Genomic DNA, 19258 nt, shown 5'->3' on the forward strand with positions numbered 1-19258 from the left:
ATTTTCTGAGGAGAAATTCAAGCTGGCTACAGAAATTTGCATAAGTAACTAGGAGCCGAATGTTAATTCTCAAGACAATGGGGAAAATGTCTCCAGGGCATGTCAAAGGTCTTCACAGCAGTCCCTCCCATCACAGGCCCAGAGGCCTAGGAGAAAATGGTTTCATGGTCTAGGCCCAAGGTCTCCATGCTGTATGCAGCCTAGGGACTCCATGTCCTGCGTCCCAGCCACTCTAGATCTGACTAAAAGGACCCAAGGTATAGCTCGGGCTATTGCTTCAGAGGGTGGAAGCTCCAAGCCTTGGCAGCTTCCATCTAGTGTTTAGCCTGCAGGTGCACTGAAGTCAAGAATTGAGGTTTGGAAACCTCTGCCTAGATTTTAGAGGATATATGGAAATGCCTGCATGCCCAGGCAAAAGTATGCTTTAGGGGACAGGTCCCTCATGGAGAACCTCTGCTAGGGCACTGCGGAAGGGAAATGTGGGGTCAGAGCCCCCACACAGATTCCTTACTAGGGCACCGCCTAGCGGAGTTGTGAGAAGTGGGCCACTGTTCTCCAGACCCCAGAATAATACATCTGCTAACAGCTTGCACCATATACCTGGAAAAGCTGCAGACACTCAACACAAGCCTGTGAAAGCAGACAGGAGAAGGGCTATACCTTGCAAAGTCACAGGGGTAGAGCTGCCCAAGACCATGGGAACCCATCTCTTGCATTAGTGTAACCTGGATGTGAGACATGGAGTCAAAGATCATTTTGGAGCTTTAATATTTAACTGTCCTGCTGAATTTTGGGCTTGCAGGAGGCCTGTAGCACCTTTGTTTTGGCCAATGTCTGCCATTTGGAATGACTGTATTTATTCAATGCCTATACCCGCAATGCATCTAGGAAGTAACTAACTTGCTTTTGATTTTGCAGGCTCACAGGTGGAAGGGACTTTCCATGTCTTGGATGAGACTTTGGACTGTGGACTTTTGAGTTAATGCTGAAATGAGTTAAGACTTTGGGGGACTGTTGGGAAGGCATGATTGGCCTTGAAATGTGAAGACATGAGATTTGGGAGGGGCCCAGGGCAGAATGATTTGGCTGTGTCCCTAACCAAATCTCATCTTGAATTTCCATGTGTTGTGGGAGGGATCCAGTGGGAGGTAATTGAATCATGGGGCAGGTCTTTTCCCATGCTGTTCTTGTGACAGTAAGGCTCAAGAGGGGAGTTTTCCTGCACAAGCTCTCTTTGCTTGCTGCCATCCATGTAAGACGTGACTTTCTCCTCCTTGCCTTCCGCCATGATTGTGAGGCTTCCCCAGCTACATGGAACTGTAAGTCCAATTAAACCTCTTTCTTTTGTAAATTTCCCAGTCGTACGTATGTCTTTATCAGCAGTGTGAAAACAGTACTCCAGCTTGGACTACAGAGAGAGACCCTATGTCTATAAAAATAAAATAAAAAATGTTCCTGCTATTCAATACTATATCATATCTTCCTCAGGATAGTTAATTTGGGAATTGCTAAGTTTATCCCTGACTCTAGAGATGGTACACGGAATTTACACCTAAAATAATTAGCTTCTGAAAGCTCCCCTCTCTGGAAATGGAAAAGGAAGAACCTCAGGAGTTGTATGCAGCTGCCTTGCAATCCCATGGGAAACAATGCTAGCTCACAGGAAGTCAAAAGCTGACTATTGAAAAGAAACCAAGCTTTTGAAGACATTGTTAGACCCCGAAACAATCAACCCAGAAACCCATTTACCACTGAATCTAGAGTTAAATAAGCAAGAAAATCCCCTTTTATTTAATAAGTCTGAGTTGGGTATTCTGTCATTAGTAAATGAAGGCATCCTGACATGTGAAAATGTCAAGACACACAAGCTCTTGTGCAGTTTTCCATGCATGGGGACAGTGCCCTGGCATTCCAGAAATCCTGGCTTACTTATCACCACTCTCTAATCAACTACAAATAACATTTTAAAACTAAATGCAAAGAGAATGATTAGGAATATCATAATATCTACATTTCTTAAAAAACAACAACAACAACAACAAAAAAAAAAAACAGGAGATTACAGTGAAGTAGTCTCCAGCAACTGTTTTCTAAGTGGAAAGGCTGAAGCAAGAGACCTTAAATCACTTGACCGTCTCCACAAAACAGAACTGAAGCAGAACCAGAAGTCCCCTGATGGCCCTTCAAGCACACCACCCACAAAGACACTGTAATCCCTCATACCCCACATGCTACTTCAGGGAAAGGGACAAGAGGCATCTTGTGACACTTCCTAAGCTCCTGGCTTCACAGTAGCCATCCTGATAATTACTTTTTGAAGTCCACAGTTAAGTGAGTTACGGAAATCATTCCAGATACTGGTTCACCAGTAACATCAGTTTAGCCCTAAATATTGTCATAAGTTCTCTGATAGGCTCATGTGATTTAAGCTGGTGCTCTGTCAAGACTAGACTTAGGCTTTTTATCCTTTTTATGACCTTATGTATGTTGAAGAGAACATATGAATATACTTTATATATATGAATATATATAAAACCTTCATTATCACATTATTCTCAATCCAGCATTTTTTCAGCCCCTAATTTGCATGTTAATTCAGCATTCTTACATCTTTACAGATTTTCATCTAAGACTACATTTCTATTGTTTTATATAATCAGCCCCCCTAAGATCAACATGTCTACATTTTTTGGCAAAGACAAAGGCTACTGATTTCAGGATCATTATTTCCCTTTTCCAAAAGCACAAACCCAAACTGAGAAATAAATCAAGAGAAATTCACCTCTTTTCTATGCTAATTTAGGAGTAGAATCTATATTTCTTTTCAAACCCAAAGAGAATCAGACATACAATATGAATGTATCTACTTTCGCTTGCTCAGACTGAGATGAAAGATTAATATTTTCAGGCTGGTAGTCAAAACTATTCATTCAAATATTATTTAATAAAATCCAAGAACCAGCTAAAAAGTCACTTAAGCTAAGAAACCTTCACTACCAGCCTCATGGGAAATTGTGTACAGTTTTCTACTAGAATAGCCTATAAATGCTTACTGAAAATGTCTAAGTTCATATCTTGGTAACTAACATTTTAATTTAATCTGCAGAATAATATATGCTTCTTTAGTGCTAAGATATGAATATTAGAGGCTTTCTTTCTCAAAAGTTCTATGTAGTTATATTTTCACAAATAACTATATAATGTTAAAATTCTTCTGTATGTGGCATAAAACATATTTTAATGGAGAAGGTAATGTGTAGGGAGTTTATTAGAATTTGGGTTTATTCTTAGTTTAAAAAACTGCACTGATTACAATATAGAAAAAAACAAAATTATGTTGTATATCTCTTACAGTAGAAGAAAAACAGTAGTTCTAAATTTAGAAAGGAAAAATGAATATACACAGTGAAAACATGTGTCAGTGATGTTAATCAAAGATCAACTATTGCTGAGACCGACAATATTAAATCCCTGCACAATTGCTCATATTATAATGGAGATTTTAAAAAGAAAATATGATCACATAACATAATGAGGGCAGAAGTCACTCTCATCCTTCATCTTTGTATTCCCAATTCAGGAAGCTGGTATAGTGTCTTCATTATAATTACTATTCAACAAACATTTGTAAAATTAAAGAATAAGGAATGAATGATGAGAAAAATGATAAACATCTACCTCTGTCTCCTGGGAGTTAATTGCACTACTTTCTTTGAAATTTAATTAATCCTCACTGTCCTTGTAAAATAGTCAAAGGGAAAATATATTTACATTGCTCTGAATATTGATGGAATCTACAAAAAGGGTTAAACAACTTCCTCAAAGTAAATAAAATGTTCACAATCCAGCTAGGATAAAAGGATTTAAATCATTTCCTAGGTAGCGGGCTTTCAATTAGAGCCCCTGCTGCATTAACCATGGGAACTCATCTCACTCTCTTCATGATGGAGCCCTGAGTGTTGCTGCTAATCTGTACTCTACCATTCCAATGCTTTTAAGGTTCCTTTTCAGCCCTTCCTCTTCCTAATCCACAAATACGGAGACCAAGGCATTTTTTGGGTGAGTCCTAATTTCAAGCATTCTGTCCTGCCCTCCCCAAATGTACTCACACTTATTAGACCATATGTTCCTATATTAGCTCAGAAAGGGGAAAAAAAACATTAATCACACTTGTATATAAGAGATCATAGAAAAACAATTTACTAACCTGTGAAAATACCATTCATTCTCTGTTCACCTCTGGCCCACACCTAAGCAATCAGTAGGATATAAAGGTACCCTATCTTCACTCTTCAGTATTCATAAGGATACTTCTTATGAATTGGAAATCTGACACAACATTTACATGACCTAATTTTGAAAATTTAAAATAGTGTAAGGCCCCTAGGCTTAATTACAAGGCAAAGATGAAAGGGACACAGGCAAGCATATATTCTCTTTCTATGCTATTGGACACTGGTAATTTTTTTTTTAACTTAAAATATTTGATACTTAAAATGCCAAACTTCTACATTTCTGCAGTAAAAAGGTAGTTATCATATTGAAGATCATTTCTTTCTCTCCAGGAAGTAGAGTTAACATTAGCACATGAACTGAAAATGTTTCAGTGATTATACAAAAGTCAAAATGAATTCATTAAAATTTAGCTTGGCAAAATGTTAGTTTCACGTTCTTGGTAGAAGTCCTTTTTATTTATATTCAAATGAAGTGAACAACTCACAAGCAAAGGAAATGGCATCAAATATTTGACACCCTTCCTCCCAAGATGTAGTGATTTATTATACTCAAATGAAGTGAACAATTTACAAGCAAAGGAAATGGCATCAAATATTTGACACCCTTCCTCCCAAGGTGTAGTGATTTACGCTTTTTGCTCAGATCTAGGTTTCTCCGCTCAGGAAAAGGGGAGAATGTACCCATATTTGGGAAAACAAGTTTCTAACAGCACAGTTTTGATCAAACAGCAAAACTCTATCCATCTATATATTGCCATCTGCCAATATGACACATGGTCCCATGTGCAATATTCACACTGCATTGTAGCCAAACCTGTAAGTCAAAGGATATGAAATAATAGTAACCATACATTAAGCACAGAAGAAAACGAAACAAACAAAAAGGTTTTAAACCATGCAAAAGTATGTCTTATTTTGGATGTTTTATATGTTCTTACATTCCCTCAGGTCATTTGTGTCATTTTGAACACAATTCTAACAAGCTTGATTATTTTATTTCCATTCACATATTACAAGCAACAAGCTGAAAAAGTAGAATGGGGTGTAGGGAGACAGAAAAACAAAGTAGAGATTAGGGCTTGAAGTGTCCCTGACCAGTTGACAACAACCACATGGAATAATAATAATAAAAAAGGAATGTTACCATCCTTTATGCTAATCATTTTCATTTTAAATAAACAGGATCTAAAAATAATAATAATGCTTAGAAGTCCTAACCACATCAAGAATGCTTCAGATCAGTGACCCAAGGAACCTTCGAGAATGGATGAAATAGACCCAAAGCTGAATTCACCTAATTTTAGGCCCAAAAAAACCCAAAAAATAAAACAATACCAAAAAAATCTTCAGATACTGGGAGAACAAATCTCAATTGCTCAATTGTATCTCATGAAAACAATTTTTCAAAATAAAACAAGAGATATTTAAGATTTATTAAGTTCTTGTCATCTAAAATTTTAAGAAAAATATTTTCTAATGGAATTACATATATTTGTATGATTCTTCTAGTTATATCCATGGTAATAAATAATCTTTTTAGTTGGAAATAAAACCCACTTGTGCTCTATTATTAGAGAAAATAGCTACATAAATTAGTTTTTAAGATAACTGAAGTCTATCTTTTGAATTCATAAGCATAAAATTTTAACCACTTGCAAAATTTCTAACACACTTAAGGTACTCAGATGCCTTGTCAAGTAGGGTAACAAAAATCATTTTCACCTGTTTGTTTTAATAACAGAGAATCAATTTTATGAAAATCAGGCATGCCCTCAGGTCCTAACAAAGTATACAAAGCTGAATGGATCTATGCCAAAAACGCCAGATTTTACTTTCTTACTTTAGTCTGATTTTATACTTCTGTCCCCTTTCTTACCACATGACTTCCAGTATCACTTACAGACTAACCCTTAAAAACGGGAAGGCTAAGTTACTAATATTTGGAAGGCTTATGAAAGTGAAGCATACTTATGAGCCAGTAATGTTTTTATTTATGGAATGTATGTGAGCCATACACTTCAGCAAGCTTTGGGGAATGAGAGTTAGGGGAAATCAACTCTTTTATTTGCTAATTGGTATTTCCTTTAAAAGATAGATTTCCTCCAGATTTTAACTGTGTTAATAGTTACTCTAGAAAAATTGGAGATTTATGTGCCTATATTTTATGTTGTAAATAGACACACACCCAGAGACACTGAGAGAGACAGACAGTAAACAGAGGAGCACTAACCACAAACAGTTTACAAATGACCTTTGTGCTCATTCACCCGTCTGTTCCCCACCTTGCCTTTTATAGCAACTATAGCAACAGCCATGAGAGTCATTGTGGGGGGGGAAAAAAAAAAAACTAAAAAAATCCTGGAAGCTTCTAAAGAATGTGAGTAAAGGGGAGGAAGCTGTGAAAAAAAAACGAATAAAGGGCACCGGTGGATCCAGAGTGCTGAAGGAGGCAGACTGGCCAGCCAAGCAATGAGTGTCTGGTACCCCAATATCCTCTCCCACAGAATGTGAACAGCTTTCCCTTTATGACACTGTTTAAACTTAATTGAAATTATCAAACAGACACTTTCCTCAAACATATAAATCGTGAGGCAGTTCATTCAGGCTGTCAGTATGTATAAAGTTGCTCCAGCCACCTTTTTCTAATGGCTTCTCTATATCTTTTACATAGAGACAATGAGAGATTTGCTTGGGACAATTTGACCGTAATTTAGAAGTAGGAAATGGGAAGTATTTGTATCTTCTTTGCCTAACTCATATTAGTTACTCAAGTAAGCATTTCTTCCATTATTGCATTTTTCTTGATTACAAGTTTTATGTTTTCTCTAAAACATTTATCAGAAGAAACTTCCTAAGCACTATGTAGGGGGAAGCCATGATATTTATCTGCCACTGTCAGCAAAAACATGAACTTAGTCCTCAACAGAATATTTCACTTCATTCTAGTGTCACCTCACCTCTGCGTCACCTGCACTGGAGTCACCACTTGCCTGTTGGGTAAAACCAGGATGTACCACTGAAACAAAAAGAGGTCAGACAATACAAGAAAAGCCAGTAGAAACTGCCAAACGTATCAGAATACACACAGGCTTCTAAGGATATGGAAGAGTAGCCCAAGTGAGAGAGACCTGCCAAGAGAAAGGCACTTGAGCCCACCCTGAAACAGGATTTTTGACTTCACAGAGAAATTATTTAATTTTCAATAACACAATTCAATTAAAGAAAGGGAAATACAAGGCTAAGCAAATAAGAAATGAAGACAAAAACCCAACCTTTTAAATCTAAAGAAAATAATCTGTTTTAAAGAACATGTGAAGATCAGGAACCCAGAACAGGAGAAAGGAAAGGCAATTAATGCTGGCATCTGATAATAACCAAAATATGGAGTCTGGAGAATCGCTGGACTCTAAAAATTATAAAAGTTTAGATTTAAACTTTGTACACTGAGGAAAAGAAAACTGCATGCATTTATATTGATCAATGTACACTACTGCTGCTTTTTAACTTTTGTGTATATGTAGGGTAGATTTTTTTTAAGTGAAAGCAAGTTTATTTAGAAAGTAAAGGAATAAAAAGGTGGCTACTCCATAGGCAGAAAACTAGTGTAGTTTTTTATTAGAAATTGTAGTTCAATAATAGTACATGTTACAAATAAATATTATTTTAAACTGAAAAAATTGTAGACTTTCAAATCAGTTAGGGTGGTCACCCAACAAAAGGGCATTTTTTCCCCCTTCGTCTCCTTGTTCATGTTACTAACAACAAGAATTGGGCTAATGCTATGAATAATAATAACAAACACTGCCTTCTCTCAGGCCCTGTGCTGAACACTGTCTGAATATGTACAGGAAAGGGTTAACTCAGCAGGCCTTGTTTGCTCAGACTCTGTACATTCCCAAGAAAGGTCTGCCTTTAGGACTGGTCCTTGGCCAGCTCCTGGAGAATGAGCCCTCAGCTCTTAGAAAATTCTACCTGGTAAGAGTAGTTTTGCATGTTTGAGGTCTTGGGCCACAAAATACCAGTTTAATCAGATAGTTTATCTTAACAAATGTGATTTATGGCAAACATAGATCTCTAATCTCCCTTTCTCTCTCATATATCTATATAGCTACATTTCTCTATCCCTATCTATATACCTATCTATATCAAATATGAAGATATGTCTATAGCAATTGTATATACATAGAGAGAGAGTATGAAGAGAGACATGGATATTATTCTTCATTTTAGAATGTTATCTTGGCATGTTTAAAAGGAAAAGCTTAAGATGTGTTGCAACTGCAGTACGTGTGTTTTATGTATGTGTGAGAGACACACAAACACATTTCAAACATGTTTTATGTTTAAGCTCAATATTCAAACACAGAAATATAACATCCATTCTTAATACATTTTATGTAAGTATTGCAGCAGCATTATTAAATATTGTATTTCTATGGTGGTTGAAAACTAGTAGGCAGAGAATTTTTGTAATGGTTCTTGATAATTTTTGTAATAGTAAATAATTTTTGTTTAGTATAGTTTTATAATCTATATATGAATAAAGTTGATATTTCTATTCATATAAAAATGAGATTTACTCTCATGTACTTATCTACATGCTAAAACCATAAGTTATCAATTTTAGTTCTGTGCCAAGGCACTTTTACTGAATAAAAATAATTAGCTAATTTTATATTTTCCTGATTCAAATTTATATGCCTGTGTAATGTACAGGGTCTTTTTGTTTTTTTTTTTTTAATTTCTGTAAATCAGAATCTTCAGATGTTGAAAAAGTCTTTGCTTTAAGATTTAAAAGGTACCTTTGAAATGCAGCATATCCCAAAATGCAACCCAGAGGCTGGCAATGTCAACATTTTTCTGTTTTAAAAAACCTCTTATGAAAACTATTGCTATACTACATTTTTTACTTGCTGACGACTTACAGCTGGAAAGGATTCTGTACATATAAGACATCAAATATTGAGGATACTGGAAATTTTAAATTAATGGCACAGAAAGTCAACAAAGGAAGTTCATATGAAATCAAACTAGTAATATGATTACAAAAAAAAAAAGTTAAAAATTTTTCTTGGCCCCAGTCTCATCATTTCTGAGCCAAATACAATTCTCATTGAAATCACCTAACTGAAACTGAAATTACCATTCTAGGCTGGTTTTCCCGTAAAGATGGACTGCTCCAAAAAGGAGAATCAAGAAAGAATTTGGCTCACAGTGAATTATTAAAACTTTGTCTTAGTTAACTAAAAATAAAATCTGACTGTTAACTACAGAAATCATTTCAAATTCTGTGATGATAATAAAGTAATGACTGCTTTTCAGCTGGAGGAACTAACTTTTTTTTTTTTTTTTTTTTTGTGCTGCATATCTAGCTGTGGTGCATTTTAATGAGAAATGATGACTGCATCAGCTTATATCCATGGAGCAGATTTTAGCATTCAGCTTGGGTCTCCCAGTCAACATCTATGAGTCTCTTCTTAAGGAGATCAATGACACAGATACATATAGACTAACAAATGTGATGCCAACAATCAAGAATTCACTCAGTTAAGATTTTGCACACTAATTTCCATATGAGAAACCTAGAATTTACTAGATTCTTGTACTTGCGAGGCTTCACTCATTTCCCTGAATCACAAAAGCTACAGAGTATTTAGATAGAAATACACATACTCTTAACATGAACCATTTTAAATATATGTATTACCGTGTCCACAGGAGTACACTTTAAAGCAGGGACTTCACTCTTCAATCTCTCCAATCATGCGTTACCCAAAGTAGCATGTGGTTCCCTAAAGCTTAACAACTGACATTGCCTTTAAAAAGGGGTTTGCTTCCCGACTAATGCAGAAAAATTCTGAGAAACGATTTTAAATCTTTCACTAAACTTCTCATTTGGTCACATGGAGGAAAATGATTTCACCAAATAGATACTCTCATTGATTTTTTAATGTAATTTATCAAAGAAATCAAATATTTAGATAAATTCCAGATTTTCTCCACCATGAGCTTCTCCAAAAGTACACTCCATCATAGACTGCTCACTAAGAAGCTCTACTGCAGTCAGTGACCGAATTTAAGAGGACATAATGACTACTTCTGCTACACAGAATCATTATCCATCTCTAACACTTCCCTATGAGACGGAAGACGGACTTCTAATCAGGTACCAGAGAAGGCTCTGTCAACTTCAGGGCTTTGATGAATAAGAAAGGGTGAGAGCCCTTATCATAAATGGATTCAGTATAACTGAGTGAGAGAGTGAGAGAACCAGAGAAATAAATCCTCATGTAGAAAAGTTAGGGGCATCAAATGCCAAATGCCGGTTAACCAAAGCTCTCTTTGTTATAAAGCAACTTCTATAAAAATTGCTGAAAATAAATTCTTCATGGCTCAATATGAATCAGTAATTTCCATTTCTATTACACTGTTGTTTACCCAAAAACTATTTTTAATGAATAAGACTCAGAGTTTGCCAAAGTGTTTTCCACAAAACAACTGTTTTGAGATATTTCAGATTTGTAATCAAGTAAGTCTGAAAAACCCAAAATACTTCATTCACCTCTTGGATATGCATAAAGAACACTAACACATAATGTTCTAAAAAGCCAATCATTAAAACTGTTTTATATTGTTTAAGCATTTCCTAGACATATTTGGCTACAAATCTAACATCTACTTTAACAGTTTGGGAAATGCCAACACATAATGCAGGAATACTACTCTGTCATTTAAGAAACTAGAAAATATTTACTATATTCTAGGCAGTTGGCTAGCAGTTGGAGTTCTAGTCTCTAAACAAAATATGGACTTATTTCTGCGACTTTTTTGTTTTAATGTGACATCACTCTTTTAAGCAGCTCTGTGCTTAACAATTTTTTTTTCCTGGTTTGTTTTCCACTTTTGTCTGTATTTTATTCCTTCACAGATGTGAAAGGCTAACAAATATAAACTAGTTATATTAATCAGCCTCTGCCTCAGTTCTACACTTCAAATACAGTATATATTCTATCAACAATCCTTGAATAATAACAACTTGTACTTGTTTTTTAAACAATAAAACAGGCTGGGCACCATAGCTGGCTCATGCCTGTAATCCCAACACTTTGGGAGGCCAAGGCGGGCGGATCACCTGAGGTCACCTGAGTTCGAGACCAACCTGGCCAATATGGTGAATTCCCGCCTCTACTAAAAATACAAAAAAATTAGCCAGCTGTGGTGGTGCATGCCTGTAATCCCAGTTACTGGAGAGGCTGAGACGGCAGAATCGCTTGAACCCGGGGGGCGGAGGTTGCAGTGAGCCAAGATCGCACCACTGCACTCCAGCCTGGGTAACAAGAGCAAATACTCCATCTAAAAAAATAAAATAAACAATAAAACAATGATAAAAACAAATAACTACAGCACTTCAGAGTTAGTTGACAAATCCACCTTTTCAATCTATATTTCAAAATGTTCAGAAAGACACCATCCTAGGGGAAGTCAACCAGCAGCAACCTCTCTGCTAATTTTTGTACACAGAAATTTGACCTGACCGCACAAAGGTTTCAATAGATGTCTCCCTCTAAAATTAATATTGAATAATTTATCATCTTCCATTTAATACCAAGAGGGTATCAGCCGCAAACGGAAATATCACTCATATGCAAATAAATAACATTCAAGGCTTTTATCGTTGTGGTTATTAATCTGTAATGGATGGACATAAATCTATTTACATTCTCATCCTATCCTCAAATTTTACTATCCTCTCCTCTCATTCTTACTTTGTTCTACTCATATTGTCACTCTATCCTCCTATGCATAAAACGTTATGTATTCTAATCAACAGAGATGCCATTCGTAGGCAAGGAAAAAATACAATGAACTGCTCTTTGTGATAAGAACCATGATCTTGATATCCAAGCCAATCATATTATGTGACACAGATGTTATCAGTCAATAAACTTTACACAGCTTTATACTAAATTAATACCAACTGCTGTTGAGTGGATGGTGGATGGTCACTAAGCAAACAGAAGCATGTAGGTGTTAGGAAGCATGAGAAACATGTATCAGTGGACAGGGAAGGCAGCCCTCAAAGGCCAAGAATGTAAGTTTTAGGTCTATATGGAAAAAGCTGTGGTCATATTTGAAAGCTTCTGAACAGAGGAATGATTAATTTCATGCTTAAAGAGTTCAGATGTAAATAAACTGGATGGATAAGAAACTCAAAATCAAGAATTTTAAGACACTGGGTTAAGGTGATTGATCTAAGTCAAAGCCAACAGGGCATGGGCTAAATGTTGACATGAGGTGAGATGAAGAGGCAAAAAAGGTTTCAAAGTAGAGGCTGGTGGAGCTTCAGGAACAAGAAGAGGAAGACTTGACTTGAAATCTGAAACTGTAATCCCCATACCTGGCTCAAAAGATGTGATACTGACTAGGAAAAGGCTGGAGAGAGAAGCTTCTTTTAAAGAGATAATAAGGGATTGTTTTGATGTGCTGGGTTGAGGTGAAAATGACAAATATTCAGGTGGAAGTGTCCAGCATTCAAGTAGGATAACTTGGAACAGAAAGCCCAAATTATGTCACAGTGAAATGAGGATAATAAGTCTTATTAATAAAAACACACCTAACTAGTCTTTCCTGGGGAACATGAAAGATGGAATTTCAGAAATTTAGAGAATGAAAAAGGAAAGATTACAAGGCAATAAGTTGATTAAAATAGACGAAAATAAACTAATCAGTGGCAGCTATCTTAAAGCAAGCTATATCTTCTACAGCACAATCTACCCAAATGCAAATCTGGGCAGAGAATTACAAAATATTTTTAGGATTGATAAAATTTCAGCTATATGTCTGCTTAAAAATGCTACAGAGAGAAATTATGGGAAATTTAGATGGATTGGCCAAATATTTGCATAAGGATTCCACAGCCAACGTACATACTTTTCCAACTATTATGGTTAGCACTGGGCTTAGGCACTACCTTTGCCAACCAGTAGATTTTCAGTATTGCCCCTGGCAGACATCCCATTAGGAATCTCTCCCCATTCCCAAACATTCCCAACTATTCTAGTCATGCCAATTCAACCAATGTCCCTTAAGCCTTACATAAACATTGACTTACACTGAAATGTATCCTATGACTCTTACTAACTATGACTTACTTAAATCACCCAAGCCTCTGTTTTTCCTGCTATAAATGTGAAGTAGCTGACAAATGCCTATTTGTATTTTTTGGAAACACGGGATACGGCAAGGCCAGCAAAGAAAACAGAGACAATGCTTAATAAATATCACTAGTAGGATCACCTTAATCCATGAAGAAAATGGAGTTTAAATTTTTTAATACAAAAAAACTCAATAAAGGTATACTTATGTGAAATTGGTGGTTATTTTCGGTCAGTGGTTTTAAAACTCAACAATGAAACTGTTTTCAAAAAAAGTTGTTATACATAACAGAAAAAAGCAGCTGCAATTTTAAAAAAGATATGAAGACCCAGATTCTCGCTCATTCATTCAGCTCGCTTCACACTCCTTCCCCACAGCTACCCCAGTTCCTGAGGCAGGTTCCTAGGGCGCCAAGAAACACACTTTTAAAAAATCAACATTCTGAATATATAATAAGTGATGTAAAAGTATGGTGAGAAAGTCCCCATTGCCAAGAGAAACATGTTAATTAAAAAAAAAAAAATCATCACTCTTTTCATTGTGACATCTTGAAGAACACGGAATGGCTTCAAAATAACTGTATATGCCAAGATTTCTGGAGTGGGCACGTTTGATCTTCTTTCATAATGAAAATTGACAAACCTTTTTAAGGGGATAGTATTGCTTCTTTATCCTCCCCCTCCTCACCCCTGCACACACATACACTTCTCCTTTCTGGGGAACTCCAAAGAAAACAAAGGCCCTTTAGCAATCAAGTAGATTGTTTCTCTTGATGGCATCCCATGAGTTATGGAATTACACACTGGGGGCCACGTGGATTAGGGACCCTAGAAAGTTTCCTTGATCACGAGAGTGCTGTCGATTTTTTCAACTGAATTAATTACTCTTGGAGTCCAAACTCTCCAGTGTGCCACAGTCCTCATCATTCCCTAGTATCTGAAATACTGCATTATCTGTCCCCTAAAAGTATTTGAACACGTGACCCAGAGAAGAGGACTTACAACTTGACTGGGCAACTTCTGTCACACCGGATTCGTATGAAATTCCATCGCAAAGGCTGGGCGCGGTGGCTCAAGCCTGTAATCCCAGCACTTTGGGAGGCCGAGACGGGTGGATCACGAGGTCAGGAGATCGAGACCATTCTGGCTAACACGGTGAAACCCCGTCTCTACTAAAAAACACAAAAAATTAGCCGGGCGCGGTGGTGGGCGCCTGTAGTCCCAGCTACTCGGGAGGCTGAGGCAGGAGAATGGCGTAAACCCGGGAGGCGGAGCTTGCAGTGAGCTGAGATCTGGCCACTGCACTCCAGCCTGGGCGACAGAGCAAGACTCCGTCTCAAAAAAAAAAAATAAAAGAAATTCCATCACAAGTCACATCACCAGACTGGGGACCCTGAAGTGTTTGAGTATCCACATCTGGTCATTTAGGCTAGGAAATTCCTTCTTGTCTGCCAGATCTATTAGCATTCATTTTGTAAATCATTCAACACCTACTTACTGAGAAGGAATACTGGACTAGACAGCGTGCTAGGGGCTGGGGAAACTGCAATGCATAGGAGAGAATTCCCATCATCAAGAGGCTCACAGTCAAACAGACATAAATACGCAATTACAATATACTGTAACAACATGGTTTTCGAAACACCTAGCAGAATCATACAGACAAAGATGCCAGGAAAGGCTTCTCAGAGAATCTGGCTTAGCAACTATCTCAACAAAGGGAGCTGAGCAGGGATGGGCCAAAGGAGAGGATAGAAAGTAGGTTGTGGGTGAGTTTTCCAGGCAGCATGTGCAAAGGCCCATGAGAAAGAGGAAGGAGCCTGTGCTTTGAGGAACATTCGATTACTATTATCAGTGTCATACTTGCTATTTATCTAGACAGAAGCTCCTGAAACAAAAAGGATACACTTCAAAAGATGCCAATATATCCATGACCGCACAAAAGAGTGTCTAGTCATATAATAAAGGGTGTACATATGCAGGCAACTCACAACATCCTGCCAAATTTAATATTAAATTTCTAATTTCATTATAATTTCTAATAAAACATTAGACTTACTATTATAGAGAGTCATACTCCTTGATTGGGAAACTCTCAATAAACATTCTTTAGTCACATATTTTCTAAAGGAAAGAAATTAATGTTATATTGTTGGGTGAAAAAAAAAGTGGTCGCAAAAGAGTATAATACAATTTGGGGATGCATACATATTTTATATGCATATAGAATTATAAAAATCCAAAAGAATAAATTTTAATATGTTAACAGAAGTCATGTATTTTTTACTTTCTTCTTTTTGACATATCTTTTTCTCTAACTCTTTTTTTCCCCCCCAAAAAATAATTCTTATTTGTGTACTTTTACAACCTCCTAGTAATATTTTCACAATACATTCCTGGCTGAAAGTTCATACTCGGAATGCCAGAGTAGTCCATGGCCAGGCCCACTGGGCTCCCCTTGCTCTCTCCGTGGCTTTGGTAACCACTGGCCCCAGGGACTCAGCCTGCTTTCCTATCCATCCTTCAGTAGCTATCACCATGCAGGTTACCCCTTCTGTTTCTTCTACCACTAACTCCATGTCTGACTGCAAGTGAAAGGAACAGAAGCCCAAACCTTTAGGTTTTAAGGAGTTTATTGCTAATCAGTAAAACAGAAAGAGACAGGAGATAAGCATGACAAAGTATAGAGAAGAAATGACTTTTGCCTAAACTTCCAAATTGTGTACAATTGAAGCCTCTGCTTTATAGTTCTTAGCACACCTCTCAAATAAGAAGGCACTACTGGGAAGGCTCTGAACCTGTGGCAGAACCACTGATAGCTGTGGAGCTATTCCAAGGAGTCTGGGAATCAGGGGGATTATCAAGATCATTGTTATAATAAATTAATCTTACCATATATATAGCACAAGTTTTCAAGCATATGTAAATGCTACTAATAACTAAATAATTGCACCTTGTTTTTCTTTAAACTGTAACTCTCAAGTATGCTTCTACATAATTTTTTGATGGTAAAGTGTCTGCATGCTCAAAAAGCTTGAGAACATTAGTGGAGAAGAAGGAGGTCTTGGGAGTGTGACAGAACAGGTTTACATGGCAGCTTCATTTAATTGGCAGAAGTGACTATGGGTCTTCAACTCTCTGAGCTTCAGTTTGCACATCCAAAAGCTAGGATACAATTCCATGAACCTTTCTACCTCAAGTCCACAAGGCAAAATAGCAAGATATTAACTGCCACTCTGATGACCACCAAATAAAAGGACAATTTATTAGGCCACTTGCCAGTATGGACACAATCGCCTCTTGGCATTTCTTATTATCCACAGAAAAATTAAAAGTATACATGTAGAACAAAATGATTATATTATTTATTTTTTTTGAATAGTAACATGTAAGATCAATATTTGTCTTTAAAAATACCACGTAACTCATCCTCGGAAAGTGTCAAAAAGAAAATGGTACAGTACGTTTTATCTACAACTTGAATTAAAAAATATCCTTGAAATATATTCTTAATGTTTAGATGAAATGGTAATTAAATACAAATAGAGATAATCATATACTCTCTCTCCATAAGGCTCCCAACTCCCTCAGTGAAGTCTAGTTCACCTAAAGTGACACTATTAATTCAATATTATAAGTTGATAAGCACATTAAATCAAAATACAGCAAGATTATTTTAAGAGTCTGACTGAAATGTCAGGATGAGAAATAGATTAATAAATATTGGTTTCTAATGTTGGTAATGAAAACAAATATGTTATTTTCAGAAAATAAATGGCCTTCCCCATTATATACAAATTATAAAGGGATTATCTGCAGTTACTACACTGTAACAACTTTTTACATATTGTATTATAGAACAAGCTTTTGAGATGACAAAGCAACACATCAGCAGTTTAATCAATTGTCTTTCTTTTTTAACAGGCTGGTCTACATTAGATTAGATATAAAAGACCCAGGTATACTTGCACTCCATCTTAGCCAAATGGCTAAGAAACATCCAGGTACATTTAAATCAGTGACAAAAGGAAACACTATCCCTTAATAAAATTACATAAAATAGGAAACATCTCTTACTTTAAGAGCAACCATGGTACTTGTTCCTATGGTGAAAACTGATGTTATCTTGATTAGTTAATTATTCATCCCAACACCTGGCCTTGCTCCCTTTTCCACCTCTAGCTATGTTAACACTAGAGTTCAATAATTTGCTGATAAAGAATCTTAACTGCAGTATCTAACAGATCTTAGTGATTAAGCATATGACTTACCCTTTGATTGCACAGATAAGTAAACTGAGGCCAAAAGAACTAAGGTATCTTATTAAAAATCAGAAAGCTAGTTAGTTGAAAAGCCCACCTGTCCTTCCTGCCCACGTCTCACCAGAAAAACAGCAATGGTGAAAAGTCAACTCTGATTTTAATGGGCCACTTTGTGTATTTTAACTGTTAAAATAATGGAAGAGGATATAAGTCATATACAAAGATCCTTTAGATATGATGTGTAGGACCAGCGTTAATTTAATCAACCAGGTCTCCTCTCATTGAATTAATTCATAATTACAAAGATAACATTAAAGTAAATTAAGAAATACTGTAATTTCATTCTCTCCCAAAAAGTATACACTGAAGTTTGGTGATTCACTGTTATATTTTCAACTAGTAAATCAATGTGCCAATTCTGGGGCTTAGGCATATTGTATATACTCGAATGATATTCATTTTAATTAAATTTGTTTTGAGATGTAGAATGTAATACAGATCCTACGTGTTTTTAAAAGTGCACATCAATTTCAAGCTTTTAAAAATGTATGTACACAAGAAGGCTTCTTTTGCAATTTATATGTTTATAAATGTTTCCATTAGCTAAGATATATTTTGGAACGTGATCAAACAATATTGAATTTGACGTCAAGTCTTAACAGCAGGGCTGGTCTCAGGAATTCCCTTCTAAGCTATATCTGACACTTCTCATATGTGGCTACTGCTCTTTTAAACTACTGTGTCCCTAAAGGGCTAAAAGGAAGAAAATCCTAACCTAACAAGTTAAGGCAGCAAGGCATAGTATTTGAATGGCTACCTTTCATTTTAACTCTACTTCCTAAATTCAAAATTGGATTTGGGTTTGTTTCAAGTTGTTCACAATTTACTAACGAAATGTGCATCTCTCATTCTTCCCCCAAAAGAAAGAAGTCATCCACTCCAGCTACATATAAGTCTCCAATTTCTTTCTTACAACTAAACGTGAAAACCGAAATACCACTCATTGAAAAAAAAAATGTATAGAGAATTGGCAAGCTGCACGTTTATGTGAACCTTCAGAAAACATGGAAACACGCAGCCCCAACTCACCAGGAAAATCAACACTTGTGATCAAACTATTTTGTGACATTTTGTCTTTTATACATTTCACTTCATATCCAGTATTCCAGTTTTGCACCGGCTTGCCTGTATCAACCCCAAATCGCCTAAGAGTAATTTAGTACTGTAGCAGAACAGTTTCAACGCTCATTGCCTGTGGCGTGGTCTTCCAAACAGCTGAATCAAACATTGATTCCCCTCCCCCCGCTATTTAAAACCGAGGGACGTCAGGCTTCGGTTGTGGGTAAAGAAAAGCCACAATAATCAAACAAACAAGCAACCAAAATACCTGAACACGGAACAAGCTAAGAACAAAGGAAACACAAGCATGTGAACAGGAAATGAAGCAACTCTATACACATAAATACCTTCTGGAGCCGCCAACGTAGGTAAAAGTAAAGGTGGAGTCTGAGTATCTGAAATCTGAAACAGAAAGTCCTGTTAAAAGCTACCCATGGAGTGAATTTGTTTTAACCCCGACCATGACTTGGACCCCCCATCTGGTGGA

General features: G+C 36.5%; 1 protein-coding gene across 4 annotated transcripts in view; it reads right to left on the minus strand.

Annotated features, from left to right (window-relative positions):
- PARP8 (poly(ADP-ribose) polymerase family member 8) overlaps positions 1-19258 on the minus strand; it is a 187726-nt gene that overhangs the window by 166223 nt on the left and 2245 nt on the right. For all 4 annotated transcript variants that reach the window (XM_007972040.3, XM_007972032.3, XM_007972048.3 and 1 more), the window contains one exon: positions 19119-19173. In XM_007972040.3, coding sequence (XP_007970231.1) covers positions 19119-19173 — 55 coding nt within the window. The remainder of the gene's footprint in view (positions 1-19118; positions 19174-19258) is intronic.

This window comes from Chlorocebus sabaeus, chromosome 4 (assembly GCF_047675955.1).
Source record: "Chlorocebus sabaeus isolate Y175 chromosome 4, mChlSab1.0.hap1, whole genome shotgun sequence".
In the NCBI taxonomy this organism is placed as follows: Eukaryota; Metazoa; Chordata; class Mammalia; order Primates; family Cercopithecidae; genus Chlorocebus; species Chlorocebus sabaeus.